General features: G+C 36.2%; 2 protein-coding genes across 3 annotated transcripts; one reads left to right on the top strand and one right to left on the bottom strand.

Annotated features, from left to right (window-relative positions):
• The first annotated feature begins 135 nt into the window (after positions 1-135).
• On the top strand, positions 136-5,769 carry ggt5a (gamma-glutamyltransferase 5a). The gene is made up of 12 exons (XM_059523993.1): positions 136-400; positions 1,661-1,788; positions 1,884-1,979; positions 2,180-2,372; positions 2,501-2,661; positions 2,741-2,887; positions 3,312-3,442; positions 3,750-3,934; positions 4,087-4,178; positions 5,104-5,216; positions 5,296-5,406; positions 5,501-5,769. Exons 1-12 carry the CDS (start codon positions 234-236, stop codon positions 5,645-5,647), a joined length of 1,671 nt encoding a protein of 556 aa, XP_059379976.1. The 5' UTR covers positions 136-233; the 3' UTR covers positions 5,648-5,769.
• A 3,975-nt stretch (positions 5,770-9,744) lies between these two features.
• On the bottom strand, positions 9,745-19,612 carry ggt1a (gamma-glutamyltransferase 1a). 2 transcript variants are annotated; one of them, XM_059523990.1, is made up of 15 exons: positions 19,486-19,596; positions 16,126-16,216; positions 15,657-15,758; positions 15,151-15,327; positions 14,927-15,057; positions 14,326-14,415; positions 13,227-13,419; positions 12,814-12,974; positions 12,576-12,725; positions 11,430-11,566; positions 11,003-11,190; positions 10,732-10,859; positions 10,527-10,639; positions 10,336-10,449; positions 9,745-10,210 (listed from the first exon to the last, which is right to left on the bottom strand). In XM_059523990.1, exons 2-15 carry the CDS (start codon positions 16,152-16,154, stop codon positions 10,064-10,066), a joined length of 1,860 nt encoding a protein of 619 aa, XP_059379973.1. In that variant the 5' UTR covers positions 16,155-16,216; positions 19,486-19,596; the 3' UTR covers positions 9,745-10,063. The 2 variants fall into 2 exon arrangements, with proteins under 2 accessions (XP_059379973.1, XP_059379972.1); XM_059523989.1 differs by lacking the exon at positions 16,126-16,216 and having other exon boundaries at positions 19,486-19,612.
• Positions 19,613-20,020: the final 408 nt, after the last annotated feature.

Genomic DNA, 20,020 nt, shown 5'->3' with positions numbered 1-20,020 from the left:
CAGAGAAGTCCACCCCACGGCTGCAGAGGCAATGTCTCTGTACAAATTGAAGTTTGCCTAATACCATTTAAGGGTACAAAAACAGTTTACACAATCCAATTTAGACTTCACCTCTACACCTTGACAATGCGCTTAATTGGGCGTTCACACTGTGAAAGGGGAGGGCTATACCGCACTTCTTCTGTACTCTAGAAGTTCAACGATAAAGTAAAGACGCACCGGGTCTGGATACAATGGCCAGACGAAAAGAGAAAGTTTGCTTGTGCATAAGTATTCCGATTATATGTATTATTATAATTATTATTATCTGTGCGACTCACTTTAACGAGGAGTGTGCTGACGGACTTTTCAAAAAAGCAGCAGTGGCAGCAGACTCGGAAACCTGCTCAAAGATCGGGCGGTGAGTGACAGTCTCTTACTAGGCTATGTAGTAGGCTACATAGATGTGTAGTACACTATGAATGCGGTGCACTAGCTATGAGTTGTGTTAGTTAAATTCAGGAATAGTGTGCTTACGGATTACTGGATTAAAATATTTTAGTGAGTACTTCAAAATCTAGAATCCAAAACTTTCATTTAAACATGCATTTGATGTGGATTAAGTTTTCCTGGAAAATGACACTATGAGGATAAGGATAAATTTGAGGATAAGAGCGGCTACTGAGGTGAATTGCCCGGTTAAAAGTAGCTTAGCTGGACAGAAAGTTTGAAGTTAATTAGGTAGAGTATCTTCTTCACAGCCTAATCCTCTTGACACCAATCTCTGACTTCCTCTCACTAGAGGAGATCCTGGACAACAACTAATGATTTAGACCTATATCGGCAGATTCTTAAACATACGATTACTTTAACGCTATTGCATAAGTTTGTTATTATAAAGGAAAGTCAGTTGTTTCTAAACATACATTATTCAAAACACATTATTTATGCCAGCGACCGGCAGAGACTTCTGACGGGTCTTAAAGCACGTTTCATACGTGACCTCCTGACGTTACAGTTATTATGCTACTGCAATTTTTTTGTATAGCCTAATTTACTCCTTATTCTCTCTCTCTCTCTCTCTCTCTCTCTCTCTCTCTCTCTCTCTCTCTCTCTCTCTCTCTCTGGCCTCCAGTTAATAATTAACTCCCGAGTTTTTGGAATCTTTTCAATAAATTAAATGAAGCGCGAGAAACAAAAAACAAATGTTCGAAAACTGAAGTAACTACAAAAGTGACGTTCATTTTGCCGCCTTCTCCTGAGAAGTCGTTACCTAGCAACAGAAGTAAACAGTTTCAGTAAAAGAACCACGGTTCTACATCGACGGATCCAGCTGAGGGAGGGGGAGTAATCGAACTCTGCTTCGGATCAAGCAATTAAGTGTGAACGCACCATTATATAGAAATAATAATAATTGTGCGAATCACTAACGTTATATAAATAAATGTCAACTTAGCAGAAAGTGAATACTTTCCAGATAGTATTTAAATAAAAAATTACTACAATACCAGTGCAGGTATTTAGTTTTGTAAACAGCCTTTTTTCTATGGACATGATAGCTATAGCTGCTTTTAAATGTTAGGGAGGGGAGCTCTTGGATAATCATATGGAGATGCTTGACATCAAACAGTTTGAACCCAGCTATAGCCCATTTCTGTCTTTGTTTTTCTCTCTATCCTAGAGATATACTGCAGTTGGGTGGCTCAGCCGTAGATGGCGCCATTGCTACTTTACTGTGCACGTCAATCATAAATCCTCAGAGTATGGGCATCGGTGGAGGATCTATATTCACAATACGGGAACAAAGTGGTGAGGGTTATGCTACCTTTAATACCTTAATAAATAATTGTTTTATTTTATAACGCATAATATTGTTAATGTTCATCCACATCTCTATTATCCAGGCAAAGTGAGAATAATCAATGCCAGAGAGACTGTCCCAAAAGCTTTTAAAACAGACCTTCTTGCCAAGTGTCCACCAACAACACAGTCGATGGAAGGTGACAGTGAACAGTGGAATGAACCTTTTTTAACTTAAATATGTAAATATTTATATTTAAATATGTGCAATGCCCTATGGCAAAGTGATCCTTTAAATACAGTCCTTGTTATGTCTTATACAGGAAGTAGCCTTCTTATCACTCTGTGTACTGAGCATTTTAAGCACACATGATAGCTGTAGTTTTCTCTCTATCTATAGCTGCTCACTGGATCGGTGTCCCTGGTGATATCCGTGGCTATGAGCGAGCTCATAAACTGTATGGACGTGTGCCTTGGGCCAGTTTATTTGAGCCCACTATCAAGATGGCTAGAGAGGGTGTCCCTGTACCCTATGTGCTCTCTCGATTTTTGCCACTTCTCAAAAACGTGACACCAGAATCATTACCATTACGGTAATACATGTACTCACAATCTGAATAAATTCAGACTTATAATGTTCCCTTTAATAGAGCTTTTAAAAAATGAAACCTGTCACTCAAATAAGAGCAAAAAATCCATCTGAATGTGTTTGATTTTTTAGCCAGTTATTCCAGAATGAAAAAGGTGAGCTATTGAAAGAGGGGGACATTGTGAGATTTGAGAAACTAGCAGATACGCTTGAGATCATCGCGAAACATGGGGCAGATGCTTTATATGTTGGAGACATCGCCAAAGAACTTGTCAGTGATATACAAAATGCAGGTAATTCAGAATGGTGCTATCTACAATTGTGATTTCCATTAATAAACATGAACCACAGTTTATTTACTGTATATTTCAGGCGGAACGGTATCTCTAGAGGACTTGATGTCTTTCAGGGCATCTGAATTTGGTGCCTGGGAAGTTACTCTAGGAGAGTATGACATGTACTTTCCTCCACCGCCAGCAGGTGGCGCTACACTCAGCTTCATACTCAATACTATGCAAGGTGGGACAACTAATTAACCCATTTGTCCAAGGTTAAGGTTCATTAGTTAACATTGGTTAACTACTTTAGTTAAAATGAACTAAGCATGAACAATACTCTGTTCTGAGTTCACATTAATTTTAACATTTACTAATGCATTATTAAAATCTAAAGTTTTGCTTGATACTATTAGTTACTGCACTGTGAATTAACATGAACTAACAATGAACAACTGTATTTTCATTAATTAAGATAAACAAAGATTGATAAATGCTGTAATATATTTACTGTTCATTGTTTGTTAATGTTAGTTAATCCATATATTAACTAATGGAACCTTATTGTTAAAATGTTACCATATTATTTATTCAATATATGAATTAGTGATAAAATCTCAAAAGTCTTTCTAATCTGTTACACTGATTTCACTCTCTGTTTTCCTCAGGTTTTAACCTAAGTCCTGCATCTCTGGAGGGGGACGAGAAGGTCTTAACATTTCAGCGTTACGTAGAAACCTGTAAATTCGCCAACAGTCTGAAGAAGTTCATGAAAGATCCCAAATTTGCCTCTCAAGCGGTAGGCTCTGTATGAGGAAATTGTTGGTTTTACATTTTTAATGTGTGTAAGTGTTAAAGGCATGATACCATTGGTCAGGACTCAGGCTGTACTTTAGTAACAACAGAAACATTACAGTCATTACACTCTCTGGATGCGCTGGTCTAATCTGTTGTAATGACTTAAGTGTTGTGTTCTGGGTAATCATTACTGCAGGCAGTAGAGTAAAGCACAGCAACACAGCCATTATTGTTGGCAACCCACTGGTTGGGACTCATAAAGTCATGCATTAGTTCATCATCCTCGATGTTCTGTGTGGCTTGAATAGGAGGCAGTTGAGATCATTCAGAAGCATTTTGCGGATAAAGTGAGAGCAAAAATCAGCCCTGACCGCACTTATGATGCCAGCTACTACAACACCACTCCATACCTGGACTCTCATGGCACCACACATGTGTCCGTGCTCGCTGAGGATGGTATGGCAGTGTCTGTGACCAGCACCATCAACCACATGTATGTGCACTTAAGTAGCATTCAGTGCATTTATACACACAGTGAGATAACATATTATTATATTATTACTTTATTCAAGAATGCAGTGATATGCAGGAATAAATTGTGCTTTAGAAAGTGTCAGAACTGACTGTTTCCATCTCTATTCTCAGATTTGGATCCAAAATTTTCTCTCCCAAAACAGGCATTATCCTCAACAATCAACTTGCAGACTTCTGTGGAAAAACAGACCAGATTCATGCTGGTCAGTAGACATTCACAGATTAATTCTTGACATATTCAAAAGAATATTTTTGGATCGATACACATACTATCAACCTTTGCAGTTGCAATAGGACACTTACAAGTGGATGCACGCAGTTTTTTTTAAAGATGCACAATATATAAGTACCATAGGTTAACAGCCAGCATTAGAGAATTTATATTTTGATATATTAGAGATTGATATTTAATTGTGCATGCTCTTTTTCCCTATTTTCTCTTTTAGATGATATGTGAGACTGATAAAAATGTCTAGGATTTACTTTTATATATATATATATTTACAATTTTGAAAATCATTTTTGCACGGTGTATATTATGTAATATTTACAGTTTATGTTATAAATGTAATCTTTAGCAAATCTCACATTGATTTAATTTAGTGTTTTATTGATTTATTTAGACAAAAATGTACAGCATTTTTTTTATTTCTACAACAGAAGTAGTTTTTAACAAAATATGGTTACCTTTACATATAATGTCTCTTTTATATATTGGTGTATGTTGTTGTTTATGAAGGTTAAACCAAAAGACATGCAACCTTTGTACCAGCTACTACAGATGTTTTACATAAACTGATTAGTTTAAAAAGATTTTCATTATTTATTGAATCAGACTAAATCATGACAAATAATAATGACAAATTTACACTAACACAATGGGTTAGATCAAATAGATCAAATAAAAATAAATCCAGAAATGATTATTTATACAGCGTCACAGTTCAATTAGTACATTCATTTTTACAAAATAATTTCTGTAAGTGCTTCAATAAAAATACCAATGCTCGATAACACACAGAACACTGAATATTCCTTTGAATAAGAATAGAGGGCTGGAATATTTTGACACTTTGTGGGTATGTAGTAAACTGATGTAATATGTGTTCTGTGTGTATCTGTGTGAAGGTGAGCAGCCCCCATCCTCCATGTCTCCAGTGATCCTGTACTCCCCATCTCAGAAGCACACTGTGGTCATAGGAGCCTCAGGTGGGAGTATGATCACCACCGGGGTGGCTCTGGTGAGTCTATACTGCACTTTAACAAACTGAAAACATTGTGATTCAATAATCCAACTCTATCTGAAATCCTTCTGACTAGACTCTCATGAACTTCCTGTGGTTCGGCAAGACTCTGCAAGATTCCATCGATGCCCCTGTAGTGTTTGTGGACTCCAAAAACATCCTCAAATGTGAGCCCTTGTTTGACAAGGTAAGTAGGTACTCATGTTTGTTTCCATGTGGTAAACAGTTTGTAAAGGATCAGGTGAAATTTCTAAACCACTTTCATCTCTTTTCTTCCTCAGATTGTTCTGGAATCACTTTACAAGATTGGGCACGAAGTCAAAGTCCCAGCTAATTTTTATAATGTGGTAAATGCAGTGTCAAAGGAAAACAACTGCATAGAGGCCGTATCTGACTCACGGAAACATGGAAAGGCTGCAGGGTATTGACCTGGAGTTCAGCTGAAGACTAACTCACACAAGCTCTTCTTGATGCATCTGTGTTGTGTTTGTATGAAGTAAACCGACGGATATGTGAAGTTTTGATGTTTTACTATGCAAAAACATGAAAATATATTCATTATATCCATTTTACTGTAAATAATGTGTGTTGTAAATACATTATGTTGATAAGTACAATATATATATATATATATATATATATATATACGCACAGACACGCACACACACACACACAGTACGTGAATGTTATGTGAATGGTCTGCATACTTATGTTCAACAGTGATGAATGAAATTAATCAAAAGATCTTTCTAATGCTATGAAAGATTTATATTTTAATTAAAGGCTGTCCTTTTGAATTTTATATTATTTAAAGAATCTTTAAAAAATGTTTCAAAACAATTAAGCAGCACAATTGTTTTCAACATTGATAAATGTTTCTTGAGCAGCAAATCAGTATATTAGAATGATTTCTGAAGGATTAAATTGTAATAATATTTCAAAAGATTACAGCATTTCGTAATCAAATAAATGCATCTTTGGTGAAAACATTTTTTAAATTTTTGAACAGTATTATTTTACTTTTTTTAAGACACTGGTTTACATTTTGCAAGTTAGTTATCTTCAGGTTTAGTGTCTTTGTTTCATATTGATAAAATTTAGTTTAGCTCATTTATGAAGGTGAAACCAAAACACATGAAGCCACACAACACGTTTAACAAAAACGAATTTGTTGAAAAAAATTTCTGAATGTCTTTGATTGTTTCATGTCATTGCTAATAATTTGATTATTCAACTTTTTTCCATTAGAATATCCTATAAATAAATAAGTAAAAATGTAAATAAAATGTAATACTACTGCAAACAATCAGTTTGAATGTTTAAAGGTTGTGTATGTTAGTATTCTTAGTCGTCTAATTTTAGGTAAAGCATGTTTGGGAGGCCCAATTGCCATTCAGACACATACTCAGGGGCCCCGAGCACAATATAACATCTTGTGATTATTTTTACTTGGCATCAGTCATTGCTTGGGAAAACAAAAAACACTCAACTGAATTAGTTTTAAATTAAATTTTCAATTAGACTCTGTTAAAACATTTTCAATGAGTACAACAGCTCTATACAGGCTCTTCAGACTCATTATTGATTGTGTGGATAGCCTGTCACAGGTTGTTGGCATCTCTCGATAGCTCTGAAGAGTGCAGATGGATGGTCAAAGGGTATGTTTAGCTCAGCTGCTCACCATCGATGCCTCCACAGCACGACACCCAGCATTTATTCATAATTAAAATAAGATGTATCTGACTCATGAAAACACAACAAGACCAGAGGCTATGAACAATCTGAGTGATTGCATTAGCTTTGGCATCATGATCATAAGGATAAACAGAGCATTATGAGCTCTAGCTATTCCGGAGCACAAGAATAAACATTGTCGTGTAATCGCTTGGAATAAGGAGTTAGTAAGTAGAACTTGATTGCCAGTCAGCAAACCCTTCGAGTCCACCGTCTGCACGTATCTCAAGCCCAGTCATTTCCATTTCAAGTCCACAGGGGAGTTTTCAGTCCTGATTCTGCCTGCTGGTACCCAAATCTTTCTCACTCTCATTCCTTTATGCTTTCCATCCTGGAGCTGAGAGCATATAAAAGCCAACGGGTTTCCTGTCTGACAGTAGAATAATAGCATCGACACTGAATCATCTCTCCTCAGCCCAAACGTACAGCCATCCTCAGCAACCGCAGGCCTGGGGACAATTCAACTGTCAGACGCCTGTGCGCTTTTGGACGTCGCCTTTTGTGTGTCAATCAGCGCATTTCCTTAGTTTTCAGATCATTAAAAGTGTGAATGTGCTCTTGAAAACTCTTTGACGGAACATTTATGAGCACTCCAGTATCTGAACAAAGCCCCTCTGCAGTGAGTTGAGCTTCCGATGATGACCACACACTCCTGTCAGTGAGCAGCTGCAGGGCTACTCTAGAAAATTAAGGATTTTCTTGTTTCCTTGAATATTTTAGTTTAGTCTTTTCCCTGCTGAGTTAAATCAACATGGAAATACATGCAAATCATACACAGATACAGCCTGAGGCATTCTAAACTTGTTTCCGCAGGCTGCTGCATTAACAGTAAATCTTACAATATACATCTTTACTCACTTTTGATCAATTCAATGCATCCATGATGAATAAAATACTAAAAACATGGCAAATAAAAGTTATACGCATTTAAATAAATTTGGGGATGAGTGATCGGGGTGGTCTGTTTGACTGACCAATGGCATGCAAGACATCCAAATATATGCATTTCCCTACTTATATGAAAAATAAAAAGACTTTGTATGTGATTCCGGATGCAATCAATAGTAATTCTGATGCTAGTGGTGCAGAAGTTACACACCACAGATTTTCATTAGTTCAGAGAGGTCAAATACTTGTTTACTTGATGCTTATTATTCTTTCAAAGATGAGCAAATTTGCTCTACTTCCTTAATAAAAAAATATATATATTCACATGTGGCCACTGACTGGATTATTTACCATGCATGCTTTCCATTTTTCAAAATACTTATATTTATAGCAAAACGTATGAATGTGACGGCAAACATACACTGGTCCAAAAACAGTTTAATTAACAGCCTAACAACAGCCACAGAACAGTGGATGTTTAAAAAATATATACATGAGTATTTCTCTGAATGCACTATACATTACCACTACAGTGTGACTTCATGATAAACATTAACATCTCCTAGCTTCATGAAATAGCTTAAATACAATCTGTACATTGCAGTTTTATGATTTGGTAATAGACAGTCTAATGAAGGAAGGAAGATTTTTTAAAAATTCATGCCATCCAAGATGTTTCTTTCTTTATCAAGAAAGATTTGCAGAAATGTATCATTACTTGAATTGCTCATCATGGATCCTCTGGAATGAATGGGTGCCATCAGGATGAGAGTCCAAACAGCTGATAAAAAACATTAAAATAACCCACAAGAAATCCACACGACTCATTTCAAATTGTCGCTTCTGGCTAAAGCACAAGTCCTTGTTTTCTCCAGTGAAAAAGTTTTTTTATCAGTTGTTTGGACTCTCATTCTGACGGCACCCATGCGCTGCAGAGGATCCATTGATGAGCAAGTGATGCAAAATGTATTATAAACTGGTCTGATGAACAAACAAACTCATCCACATCTTGGCTGACAGGAGTAATAGTTAACTATCAGCAAATTCAGTTCATTTTTAGGTGAACTATTCCTTTAAATGTAATTCAACAAAAATTGAGACTAACATCAGATAATAACAGGGACTTCTGATAAGTATTCTGAAGAATATCTCAATACACACTGTGTTTAATCAGGGAACCTCTTAATGTTACCACATATTGCTCTATAAAGTCCTAATGTTTCCTAAATATTAAACACATTTAGACCTGAAGTGAACATGTTTTTCTGCCATGGTCTGTTTCTCATACACAAGTCAGTTACTCATAACAGAATAACAATTGTTATTATCATTCATCATTTCACATTATCCAAGTCATCTCACGAGAGGATGGCTGTATACAGAGGCGAACATGTCCAGTTAGGTAATCTGATGCTGCGCATGCTGTTCTTCATGCTTATGAATGGCTCTGATATCAACAATGGCTACTTTTCACCATAATAATATTATCATTCCAGTTTACTATTTTAAAATGAATAGGTTTCTGCTTTAAGTGAAACACTCAGCTTATAGATTATAATATAATGGTTTCCCACACATTTGAGCAGTGTCTCATTATTCAAGAGTGTCTAAAGAGATGTCTCATGTTTTTTTTTCCCAATATGACCCGTTTCTTCCAATGAACACCACAAATTAAATTTCACATATTTTGTATATACAAGCCATACCGACATATACTGATCATTTTATGGTGCTTTTTCATAATTTCTGAAACCTAAAATCTCAAGTCAACATTCATTGTTACTACATTTTTACAGAAGAATGAAAGTCTGCAGGTTTGGAATGACATAACAACGAGTAACTGATTATTGGGAGAACTCTTTAAAAGTACCTGAATTCAATGCAATAGCATGATTTGCAAAAAAAAAAAAAAAAAAAAAAAATGGAAAAAGGTACCGAGGGACCCCCACATACTGATAATCTATTCTCTTTCTCTATACATAAGATGAATAAACAACCTTGGAAATATCATTAAACATTCAGTATGAAAGTCGGGCACTGTTGATACCAATGAAGCATTTTCCCATCAAAAAGAAGTGTTAACAGGGAGTTTTTGTGCAACCTTGTGCATAGGACTGTGTGGTGTACTGCCTTAAAATGTGTATACTCGATTTTCTTGGTATTTGATTGAGTCACCAATGACTGAAGGTCCACAAAAATCAAAAAGGGAGAGGGAGTGGTGTTCAATATCCCGCAGGATAGCCACCTTTCCTGGGGTCGGATTCGGCGTAGAGTTTGTCCCCTTGTCGCACAATGGCCTGGACTACTGCTCCTATCGTCCTCTCCAGCTCTGTTACGTGATTCTTCTGAGCCAAGCCATCAAGAACACTCTGTATTCACAAACAGCCAAAAACATATAATAAGAAATATAAATAATTTAGATTTTATTTACTTAATGAACTGTTTTATTATGTCTTAAATTAAGAAAGTTCAGTTGTCAAGTCCTGGGACAAACCTGCTCAAAGTTATGTTCCACTACTGTCATGTTGGGGTTGAGCTGGTTGTGGACTCTAGGCTCTGTAACCGCTTTCTTCAAGTCATAGTTAAAGAACAGTGAGTTCAGTATCACCTAAGAGAAGTGGAAAAGGCATGCTTAAATAAATCTGTATATATACTGTATATAGCTGATTTGGTGTTTGTGGTTACCAGAGCAGTTGCAGTGGTGATTTTCGTCCCACCTGAGGCCCCAACTACCATTTTGACTCTGTGGTGTTTGTCAAATATTATCGTGGGGCACATTGACGAAAGAGGTCTTTTACCTTGTCAAAAGACAAAAGTTGAATGTCAATACATGTCGTTATTTGAATCTGACCTGTGTCCATAGAGATAATGGAGTCAGATTTTTAGGCACCTGGCTTAATGAAGTTGTTGGGTGAAGGGGGAACCCCAAAGCCATTGGTAATGTAAGGAGAGCTGAAATCATCCATCTCGTTATTAAAGATAATGCCAGTTGAGCGTGACATCACCTTTGAGCCAAAACTGTGAAAACAAGATCAATCAGGTCAAAAGGAAGAGAACAACAATATAGCATTCCCATCGGGTTCAACTTATAACATATTTGGGCACCAAAAACCTCCAGACAAATAAATAAACAGAGAATCACAGATCTAGTTTTCTCTTACTAAAGGTTGATGGTGCTTGTGGCTGCCACCGCGCTCCCATCCTCTGCGATGACTGACAGATGAGCCGTGCCGTGGTTATCAGGGACAAAGTACTCAGGATCGTAGTAGCTGTCTGGATGAGTAGTGTCATCTGTGATTTTACTCCTAATATTGTCTGCAAAGTAGTCTGAGGTCATGTTTTGGATGAGCTGGGAAAGGAGATGAAAAGAGATTTACAAGAAGCCATTGAACTCTCAGGTGCATGAAACAGGAACAGCTCGAGGCCTTGGGAAAATATTGTCTGATGCAACAGATATTCATAAAGGACCATTTGAACCACTCCATGGATCATGAGTTAAATTGCATGAGATCAGGTTGCATAAGTCCTCAAAACTCCTTGTGAAAGGATAGAAAAAAAATCTAAATAGGTGCGAGTAGTTGAACTCACGTCAGTGATGTTGAGGTAACGTGGGTCTCCCAGTTTACTTCTCTTGGCATAAGCAAAACGAAATGCCTCTACAATACGATGATATGTCAAAGTCTTCTTCTCTGCCGTGGACACACTGCTGTCTGAGAAGTTGTAACCTAGAAAACAAGAATTTAATTCTTGATGTGAATGATCACTGTTATACTTATATTAGGATATTCAAATATTTATTTTACCTTTGCATTCACATTTGGTGTATTAGAGCATCACACAAGAAACAAGTTTAAGTTTTTCTTTAAAATGCATCTTGGGGCCTTGCATTTCCCGCCTCACATCTCATTTATCAAATTCTGTGAAAATTAACTAAAAAATGTGTAATACTATTGCAGTGTTCATCTTTTTGCCAAGATGCTTGTTTTGTCATTGTAAATAAAATATAAACTATAAAAAAATGATGCGTTTGGCAGACACGTTTATTATCCCAAGAACCTTATACTGTATTGAAGGCATAGAATGCAATGCTAGCATCAAACTCTGCTTAAGATACAGGAAAGCGATGGTACATTTATTTGGTGAGATCATTATCAGAAAACCCCTCAGGATGACACAAGCCCTTATCCTGCTTGCCTTGTTTGCACTTATTTTGCAATAGTGGTCAATGTACATTCTTTCTTAATGCAGAACATGATGCTGCTTGCCCTCATGAATGAAGCTCTTTTGTGCAAATCCCTGGTTTAGTCTCATGAAGACATCAGTGTCAGTAAATATCTGTTGTATGGAGGATTACTTCATAAACAAGTACTTGTGTCCTGTTAAATTTCCAACTCATAAAACAACATGCCCTTCTATAGTGATCCATATATCGGGTGTAAAGACTTTTGTCAAATTGATGTAAAAACAAGAACAGGTGTACTGTACATTCAACTTGTCTATTAAGTATGACTATTAAATGCAATTGTGTGTAAGATTAGGATTCACACTTTACTTAGAACTTGTAAATCATATTATGCAAATCATATATCTATATATATGTTGTCATTCCCAATGCTCAAAAAGTGATTAATCACATGACATTTATGGATAAAAGAAATTCTTGAGGTCTGCCATTAGCATGAATGGGAGAGATCCTTGATGCAAGCACACACACAGGAACAATATGAGACTCACCATCTACTATGTTGAGAATCAGAGCGAGTACAGGTCCACTGGAAGGAGCATCAGAAATATAAATGGTGTACTCCCCCACACTTAATTTCAGTGGAGACTCATTCAACAAAGGCTTGTATTCCTTTAGGTCCTCAAGTGTTATAATCCCCCCTGTAGTGACACAATGATTTGCATATTTTATTAAAATCTCACATCAATGCATGTCAAAAAAGGTCAAATAAAGCAAGTATGAAAAGACCTGCAGCCTGGATATCATCCACTATATTCTGGGCCATAGATCCGCTGTAAAAAACATCTGGCCCTTCTTCTGCTATCTTCTGATAGGTGTCAGCAAGTTTGGGAAATTTAATGATATCATTTTCCTTCAGGAGGTTTTTGTCTGAGTCACAAAACACTTCACTGGAGCAAAGACAGAGAGGAAAAGATCAATATGATGTCTGTAAAACTACTATTAGAAGCAGTGTTTGGAGTGTGGTAAGTTATTTGTTTGACATCAGTGCAATTAGTAATGTATGACGCAGCATGAGGCAATTGCAAATTACATAACAGTACACCTCGGTACACTTATTACTTGACTATGTCCTATTCTCATTATATATTTTCTCACAGTCTGCCCAATTTCTGTATAGTCTCCCGAAGATAAATCCTCACCACAACTTCACATCACTCAGAATTGAGTCCTTGTTTTTTGCAATTGCATTGGCCAAAGCCATGCCAATTGGAAAACCATTGCGTGCCAATTCTATACTGGGCTCAAACAGGTCCTTCCATGGAAGTCTCCCATGTCTTTTGTGTGCCATTTCATAACCGCGGATTTCCCCTGGTATGGCAATGGACAACCCTCCTGGCATTCAAATAAGAGACAGTAGAGTTATTATTTATTGGCCAAAACTGCAAAAAGGATAATGACGTGAGGCTTATTTTCTGTCCTATCTTTTAATATTTTCAAATGTTTTAATGCAATTAATGCAATTTAAAAGGCTCATTAAAAGAACAGAATTATGACAAATCAGTTTTATCTGAAACAATTTATAATTTTATTCAGAAAAGATGCATTTAAATGGATAGTTCACCCTAAAATGAAAATTCTGTCATTAAATACTAAACCTCATCATGTCTTTCCAAATCCAAAGATATTTTGATGAAATCAGAGAGCTTTCTGATGCTGCATCGACAGTAATGAAATTAAACATTCAGGGCCCAGAAAGGTAGTATGGACATCGTTAAAATCGTACATGTGACATCAGTGGTTCAACTGTAATCTTATGAAGCTATGATAATATATTTTTGTGCACAGAGAAAACTAAAATAATGAGTTTATTTAACAATTTCTTCTTTTCCATGTCAGCATTCACAACAGTATCATGGCACATGTGTGTGCATTTCCCTGCTTGTAAACAAAGAACAATATGAGGGTGAGTAATATATGACACAATTTTCATTTTTGGGTGAACCATTTCTTTAATTGATCAAATGACATTTATAATGTTACAAAATGTTTCTATTTCAAATAAATTATGTTGTTTTGAACTTTCTATTCATGAAAGAATCTTGAAAATAGCCAGTGCCACAGAGAGGAAGTCTAGACTCTAATGACTGTGTGTCAAGGTCAGCAAGTCTTTTAAAATATCAGATAATTTGACCTATATGACAAAGCAAAGCCACTTCACAGGAAGATTAGATTTATTTATTTAATAGAATGGAGGCTGAACTTTACATAAATGTGATATTTACATAAATGGTAATGTACCTTTCCGTGACAGCTGGGTGTTATTGCCAAACATGTCCTGTGAAGCATTCATTGGAGCGGTTTCTCTGGCATCAATTGTCTCCACCTTTCCTGTGAATTAACAAAAAAAAATGTTTAATTGTCTAGACATTTAATTTTCAGTGTTGTTTGTCTACACAAAAAAAAAAATCACTTGGACAGTAGCCTAAGGCTTGTGTGTCATCATTTGTTATTTACTCTTGTTAGCCTCTCCTGAATACAGTAGTTGTTATTGTGGTTATTCACATAATTTGATGACTCTGTGAAGCCAGATTTGTGGTTACTATGATGTTGAGTAAAACTGTGGCCTTTTGCCAGGCTGGGTCATGTCACTTCAATAAATGTACTGTAAATCATTTTGCATGACAAGTATCTGCTGAATGGCAAACAATCTCTGTGTCATATTAAACTCCCAGAAAATGTATTTTAGTGCCAGACTGACAAAAAAATGTCAACTTCAGGAGCCTTTACAGAAAGTTTGAGTTTTACAGGTTTTTTTTTTAAACCATGATGTAAGCAATACCAAAGTCATAAGTTTGATCCTTTGGTAAACATCTTCAATGCATAAATGTCATTGTTTTACCTGTTGAAGAATTGTATATGGTGAAGAACAGCCCTCCTCCGATGCCCATGCTGTGTGCGTTGAACAGCCCAACACACAACAGAGCAGCAATGGAAGCATCAACCGCTGAACCATTGCGCTTTAAGATGTCCCTGCCAACGTGAAGAATGTTGGGTTTGAGTTGATGTGCATGACGTTCAATGACAAGCATGGAAACGCTTTCTTTCATATATTTGGACTCTTACCTCCCAACCTCAGAGCACTTCCCGGCATCTGCTGCCACGGCTGCTTTCAAGTAGAAGTGGTCCAAAGATACAGTGAGTCTCTTATTTCTAATCCCCAAATACAAACCCAGGAAAAAACCCAATGCAACCACAAGCAAGACCACCAGCCCAGCAACAAGAGACTTCTTGACCATTTTCCTGAATAGGTACAGAATATGAATACAGGATGTTGAGATAAAAACATCTGAGGTCATAGTTTGATATATGATGAGTGACATTTATGAGATTATCGTTTATTACACACGTGTGTACACAAATGTGATTGCATGTATTTTGTGGAATGACAGGCTTATCATCACAACTTCAAAGTTATTTACTTTATCATTGTCAGTTGAAAAATGAACAGTATCCACAGCAACACTGAGTTTCAAATTCATGCAGCAATATATAAGCATGCAAATCTGTTGATCAAAGAGACACCGGTCAAACACCGCCACCTCCCCAAATAAACTTAAAAGTTACATCACCTTTTTAACATGTGCTGTTCATGAATAGAAGGGTGGCTGTAAACCCTTGGTAAATTTTTAGAAGAAATGGGCAACAATGAAATGTCACCCAGCTCATCGGACCTGTTGAATAAACCCTTTACAGTTACACTGCATTGTCATCAATGTTTACAGTTGTTCTTTGAGTTTAACAATAAAGTTTAGCATACATTTTACAAAGTCATGACAGTGCATATATTGTTTTTATATATCAGGCTTGAATGAGCCAAGCATGCAGAGTTCAGAGAAGATTCATCCATGTGTAAATCCAAACTATACAAACGTCACACACTTTTAAAGCAGTGAATTTTATTTCCTAATTGTAGTCCACTCTTTATATTTATGTCAGGACAGTCAAAACAGCTGTTGTGGAAGTCATTTAGGTATGCTGACACCATCTTAAAACCCTCACACACTTTAATTAGACAGAAAAACAGATATATAGACATACCTCACATATGATTTAGTCTGGTGAACCATAATCCAGAGACTGAATCCTTTTTCTTGTATGAGTGGATGTATCAAGACACGTGTGGATAGGACTGGGGACAGATATAATCTGTGCTTATTCAAATTTAACTCCAGCGGTTATGAAGCAACATCCTCTCAACCTTACATGCTGATTGGCTAAAACAGGAAGATATTTAAATGTTTTAGTCTTGGCGGTAAAGACTGTATTACTGTACTCACATCAAACCTCACCCTGTTTTTAAGCACTTAGGCGCTTCAGAGGTGAGACTAATGCCATCTTGTTGACAATGCATTCACTCCACCCTTAATCTTTACAAAATAAATAAACAATTAATTAAAATAAAAATACACTGTAAGGTGGAAAGACCAGATAGATTTTATTTTAATCCTCAGACAGTTTTACAAAAGAAAAAAAAAAAAAAAAAAAAAAAAAAAGAGGAAAATATAAATATATTAAAGATTTGGAAGTATTTCTAGGTCACTTATCAAATAAGAAAATGTGTAACATTTTACAAAAGGTCAAATTATTATTATCATTTTTTTTTTTCAGTGAAGAACAAGATGCTCTTTGGATCATTCTAAATTTAAGATGGATAACATGGATCATTTGGCTTTGAACAAACTGTCCATGCCAGCTTCAGTTACAGCAAAATGTCCTATACACATACTTAGAAATTGTTTGAAATTGTGAAATTTATGTAAAATGTATGTATTAAGTCATCCATTACTGTACTTTAGTTAAGCGAGCCAACATCGTCTGTTGCGTAAGACTTTTAGGAAACATCTCTGATGCAACATGTTGGTGTTGACCCACACTTCAGAAGGAATGCTCAAGATCATTTCAGTTCCTGGTCACTTAATACCAATGATGGAAAATTCTAGAACATTCTAACATTAACGAGAACTTTAATTGTCTTCAGCTCTATATGTAGCACACTGTCCAGGATTTGTTATTATGCTGTCATTCAGCAGTCCCTTCATGGCATAAAATCTCAATTGTTGTTGAATAAATGGAGCATGTCTGTGCATGAGTATTTATGTGTCAGTAGTATTCATCTACTAGGAATTCATAGAAATTATTGGGAATTAAGTTTGGTAAACAGATCATGACACATTATTTGATTAATTAATCCTTTTCTGATGTCTCAATCGTTGAAGTCAGTTTGAAACTATTTAAACAACTGTTAATAAATGTACACTTCTGCCCTTATTTATCTTGCTATTATATGAATCACACTGTTAATGACATCAGCTCTTAATGCCCATTCAAAAAGTATAATACAACTTTCATTTTGATACATGTACAGTCTTGTTTGGTTACTCTACCCAAAGATGAAAATGTTGTCATTAATCAAATACCCCCATGTCAATCCAAATCTAGAAAAGATTTCTTTGGAAAACAATTTAGAGAGACACAGAGGAGAGGAATTCTTGAATAAAGTCATTATTTTTCTTTTTTCTTCTTGTAAATTTTTCTTTGTGTACAAAAATTATTCTCGTCGCTTCATAATGTTACGGTTGAATCACTGATGGCAGATTAACTATTCTGACGATGCTTTTCATACTTTCCTGGATCTGGACAGTGTTTATTTGGCAGTCTATGGGACAGACTCAAGCCTGCCGGTTTTCATCCAAAATATCTTAAATTGTGTTCCAAAGACGGACGAAACTTTCACAGGTATGGAACGACAAGGGGGTAAGTAAATAATGACAACATTTACATTTTTGGGTGGAGTAACACTTGTGACTTGAACAGCCAGATTTTTGGAAATGGCCGATCATTAAGCCATTGAATCAGCCCTTAATATGAAATAATTTCACAACAATGAATTTCAATAAACATTACAGGATATCAAAGCTATATGACATTATAAATATGTTAATACAGTATATATAAATTTTATTTCATTTATTTACACTGAATAGCGGCACATTAAACTAGCTCTCATTTATACACTTTTATAAATAAAGGTTCTTTATTGGCATCTATTGTTAATTTGGTTTATTTGATGTATTTCACTCATACCATCTTACTTCAACAATTTCATTTGCAAAAGCTTACTGACGGGTTTTTGTAAAAACAACCCCAGAAGGAACTCTTCTTTTTGTGTCTATTTTTTAGGCTTGTCTTCACGTTGGAAATTAAAGACAGATGGAATTTCAGCAGATATTTTTTAAAAGTCTGAGAATCAGACGGGGACATCAGAAAGGTCTATTGCTAAGGTCTGTTCCATCTGTCATGTCACTTTGCACAGATAATGAAAAGCTTTACAGCAGCTGAATAACAAAGGCTTAAAGCAGTGTCTAGGCCAAAATACCAGAAGGTCTCCAATGAAACAAAATATTTCATGGCCATTCAATACCAGAAAAAAGACTTCTGACTCTTAATTTATACGAAGATGTGTCTAAGACATTTTCAAGACTATCAATCCTAATGTGGAATTTAGTTTAGGAAGCACATCAGGAAAACAGTTAGGTCCATTCCTTCACTTGTTGGAATGGATTGCTATCTCTTTCTTGGGCACTTTGGGCACTTTGAATGGCCATATGACTTGGAATCACAGCATCTATGTTTCCAGACGGAATGTTAAAGAACGTAACACACACACACATCTCCCAGAAATCCTGTAGAATTCAACCAATCAGATGACGATTTAGAAACTCCTGAGGTTTTTTCAATTTTGTGAGCTATATGCATCAAAAGTTCAACCAACGGTCCATGGGCATGATTTCTGAGTCTGAGATTATCTATATAATCTGTATATAAAAGACTGAATTCAGTCTAGCGTGAGTTTAAGCACTCTCAAAAAACTCCCTTTAAAATCAGTAAAGCAGTCTATACACTGTCTGATGAATGAATCTCCTACTTGCGTACTTCTGCACTTTGTTGTTTATGATAACAGAATACACTCAGCAAGCGCACGCACTGAACAAAACTCCGGTGTTTCTGTGAAACGCCTCTGTTTGGCTTTTGTTGCACTCAAAAACTAAACAGACTCTTGTGTGATTGGTTATAACATGCAACACTGCAAAAACATGGGAAAAGATTCATGGTGCAACTAGGCTAATTACTTGAAATGCTTTTTTTGTGCTCTTCTACGTGAAGAATCTGTTGGTTTGAGGCATAAGGCAGCAGTTCTCAATTCCAGTCCACGTGACCCCCTGCTCTGCACATTTTCTATGTCTCTCTTATTGCTTTAGATGTTTGTTTTATTCGAACGTAAATGCCCTGCGAAGTGGACATCTCAGGATATTCTGCCATGATTCCAGTTCGAAGTGAACAAATATGTTCCATTCAAAGTGCACTGAAGTGTGTAAGATGAATATAAATTGTATTTACTTACAGAGGTATATGATGTCACACTTGTCCTTGTGTGAAGACGTTAGAAAGTGCAAATCCATGAATGAATGTTCAGAAGTGAGAGAAACTTCAGCAGATTTTGCCCTGCTCGTGATGTAAGGAGCAATGAACACTGTGTAGGGAACATGTTAATGGGAACACAGTTCATGCACAGAGCTCACTTCTAACGAGCTGATTATCTGAATCAGGTGTGTTAGCAAAGAGAGACATGACATATGTGCAGAGCAGGGGGTCGAGAGACTACCTAACGTTACCAATGGTAGAAGTTTATTAATAGTGATGGGCACTGTCGAAACACTCTTTCATGAAGCTTCCAATCATTTAAGTTTTTAATTGTGAAAGGCTACTTATTTGTGTATAATCCAAAAATGATAATGATATTAAATTGCTTCTAATTGAACTAGGTTGCCTAGCCCTGACCCATAACACACAAAATAAACACCACAGAACTATCATATATTTTTTTTTTTTTTTTTTGCCTCTTACACATATGCAATTGTTTTTGAAGCGGTTT

Source organism: Carassius carassius, chromosome 34 (assembly GCF_963082965.1).
Source record: "Carassius carassius chromosome 34, fCarCar2.1, whole genome shotgun sequence".
NCBI lineage: Eukaryota > Metazoa > Chordata > Actinopteri > Cypriniformes > Cyprinidae > Carassius > Carassius carassius.
This window is presented reverse-complemented; position numbering and strand designations above follow the sequence as displayed.

Bases quoted from the DNA above. Each gene is read 5' to 3' on its own strand.
- ggt1a (XM_059523989.1), bottom strand. From the start codon at position 19,547: ATGGATTTGCACTTTCTAACGTCTTCACACAAGGACAAGTGTGACATC. The intron at 15,058-15,150 runs GTAAGAGTCCAA...TCACGTTGGCAG, and splicing joins AAGTGCTCTGAGGTTGGGAG to GGACATCTTAAAGCGCAATG. The intron at 14,416-14,926 runs GTAAAACAATGA...GTTAATTCACAG, and splicing joins CATATACAATTCTTCAACAG to GAAAGGTGGAGACAATTGAT.
- ggt5a (XM_059523993.1), top strand. From the start codon at position 234: ATGGCCAGACGAAAAGAGAAAGTTTGCTTGTGCATAAGTATTCCGATT. The intron at 2,662-2,740 runs GTAATTCAGAAT...TGTATATTTCAG, and splicing joins CAGTGATATACAAAATGCAG to GCGGAACGGTATCTCTAGAG. The intron at 5,407-5,500 runs GTAAGTAGGTAC...TTTCTTCCTCAG, and splicing joins GTGAGCCCTTGTTTGACAAG to ATTGTTCTGGAATCACTTTA.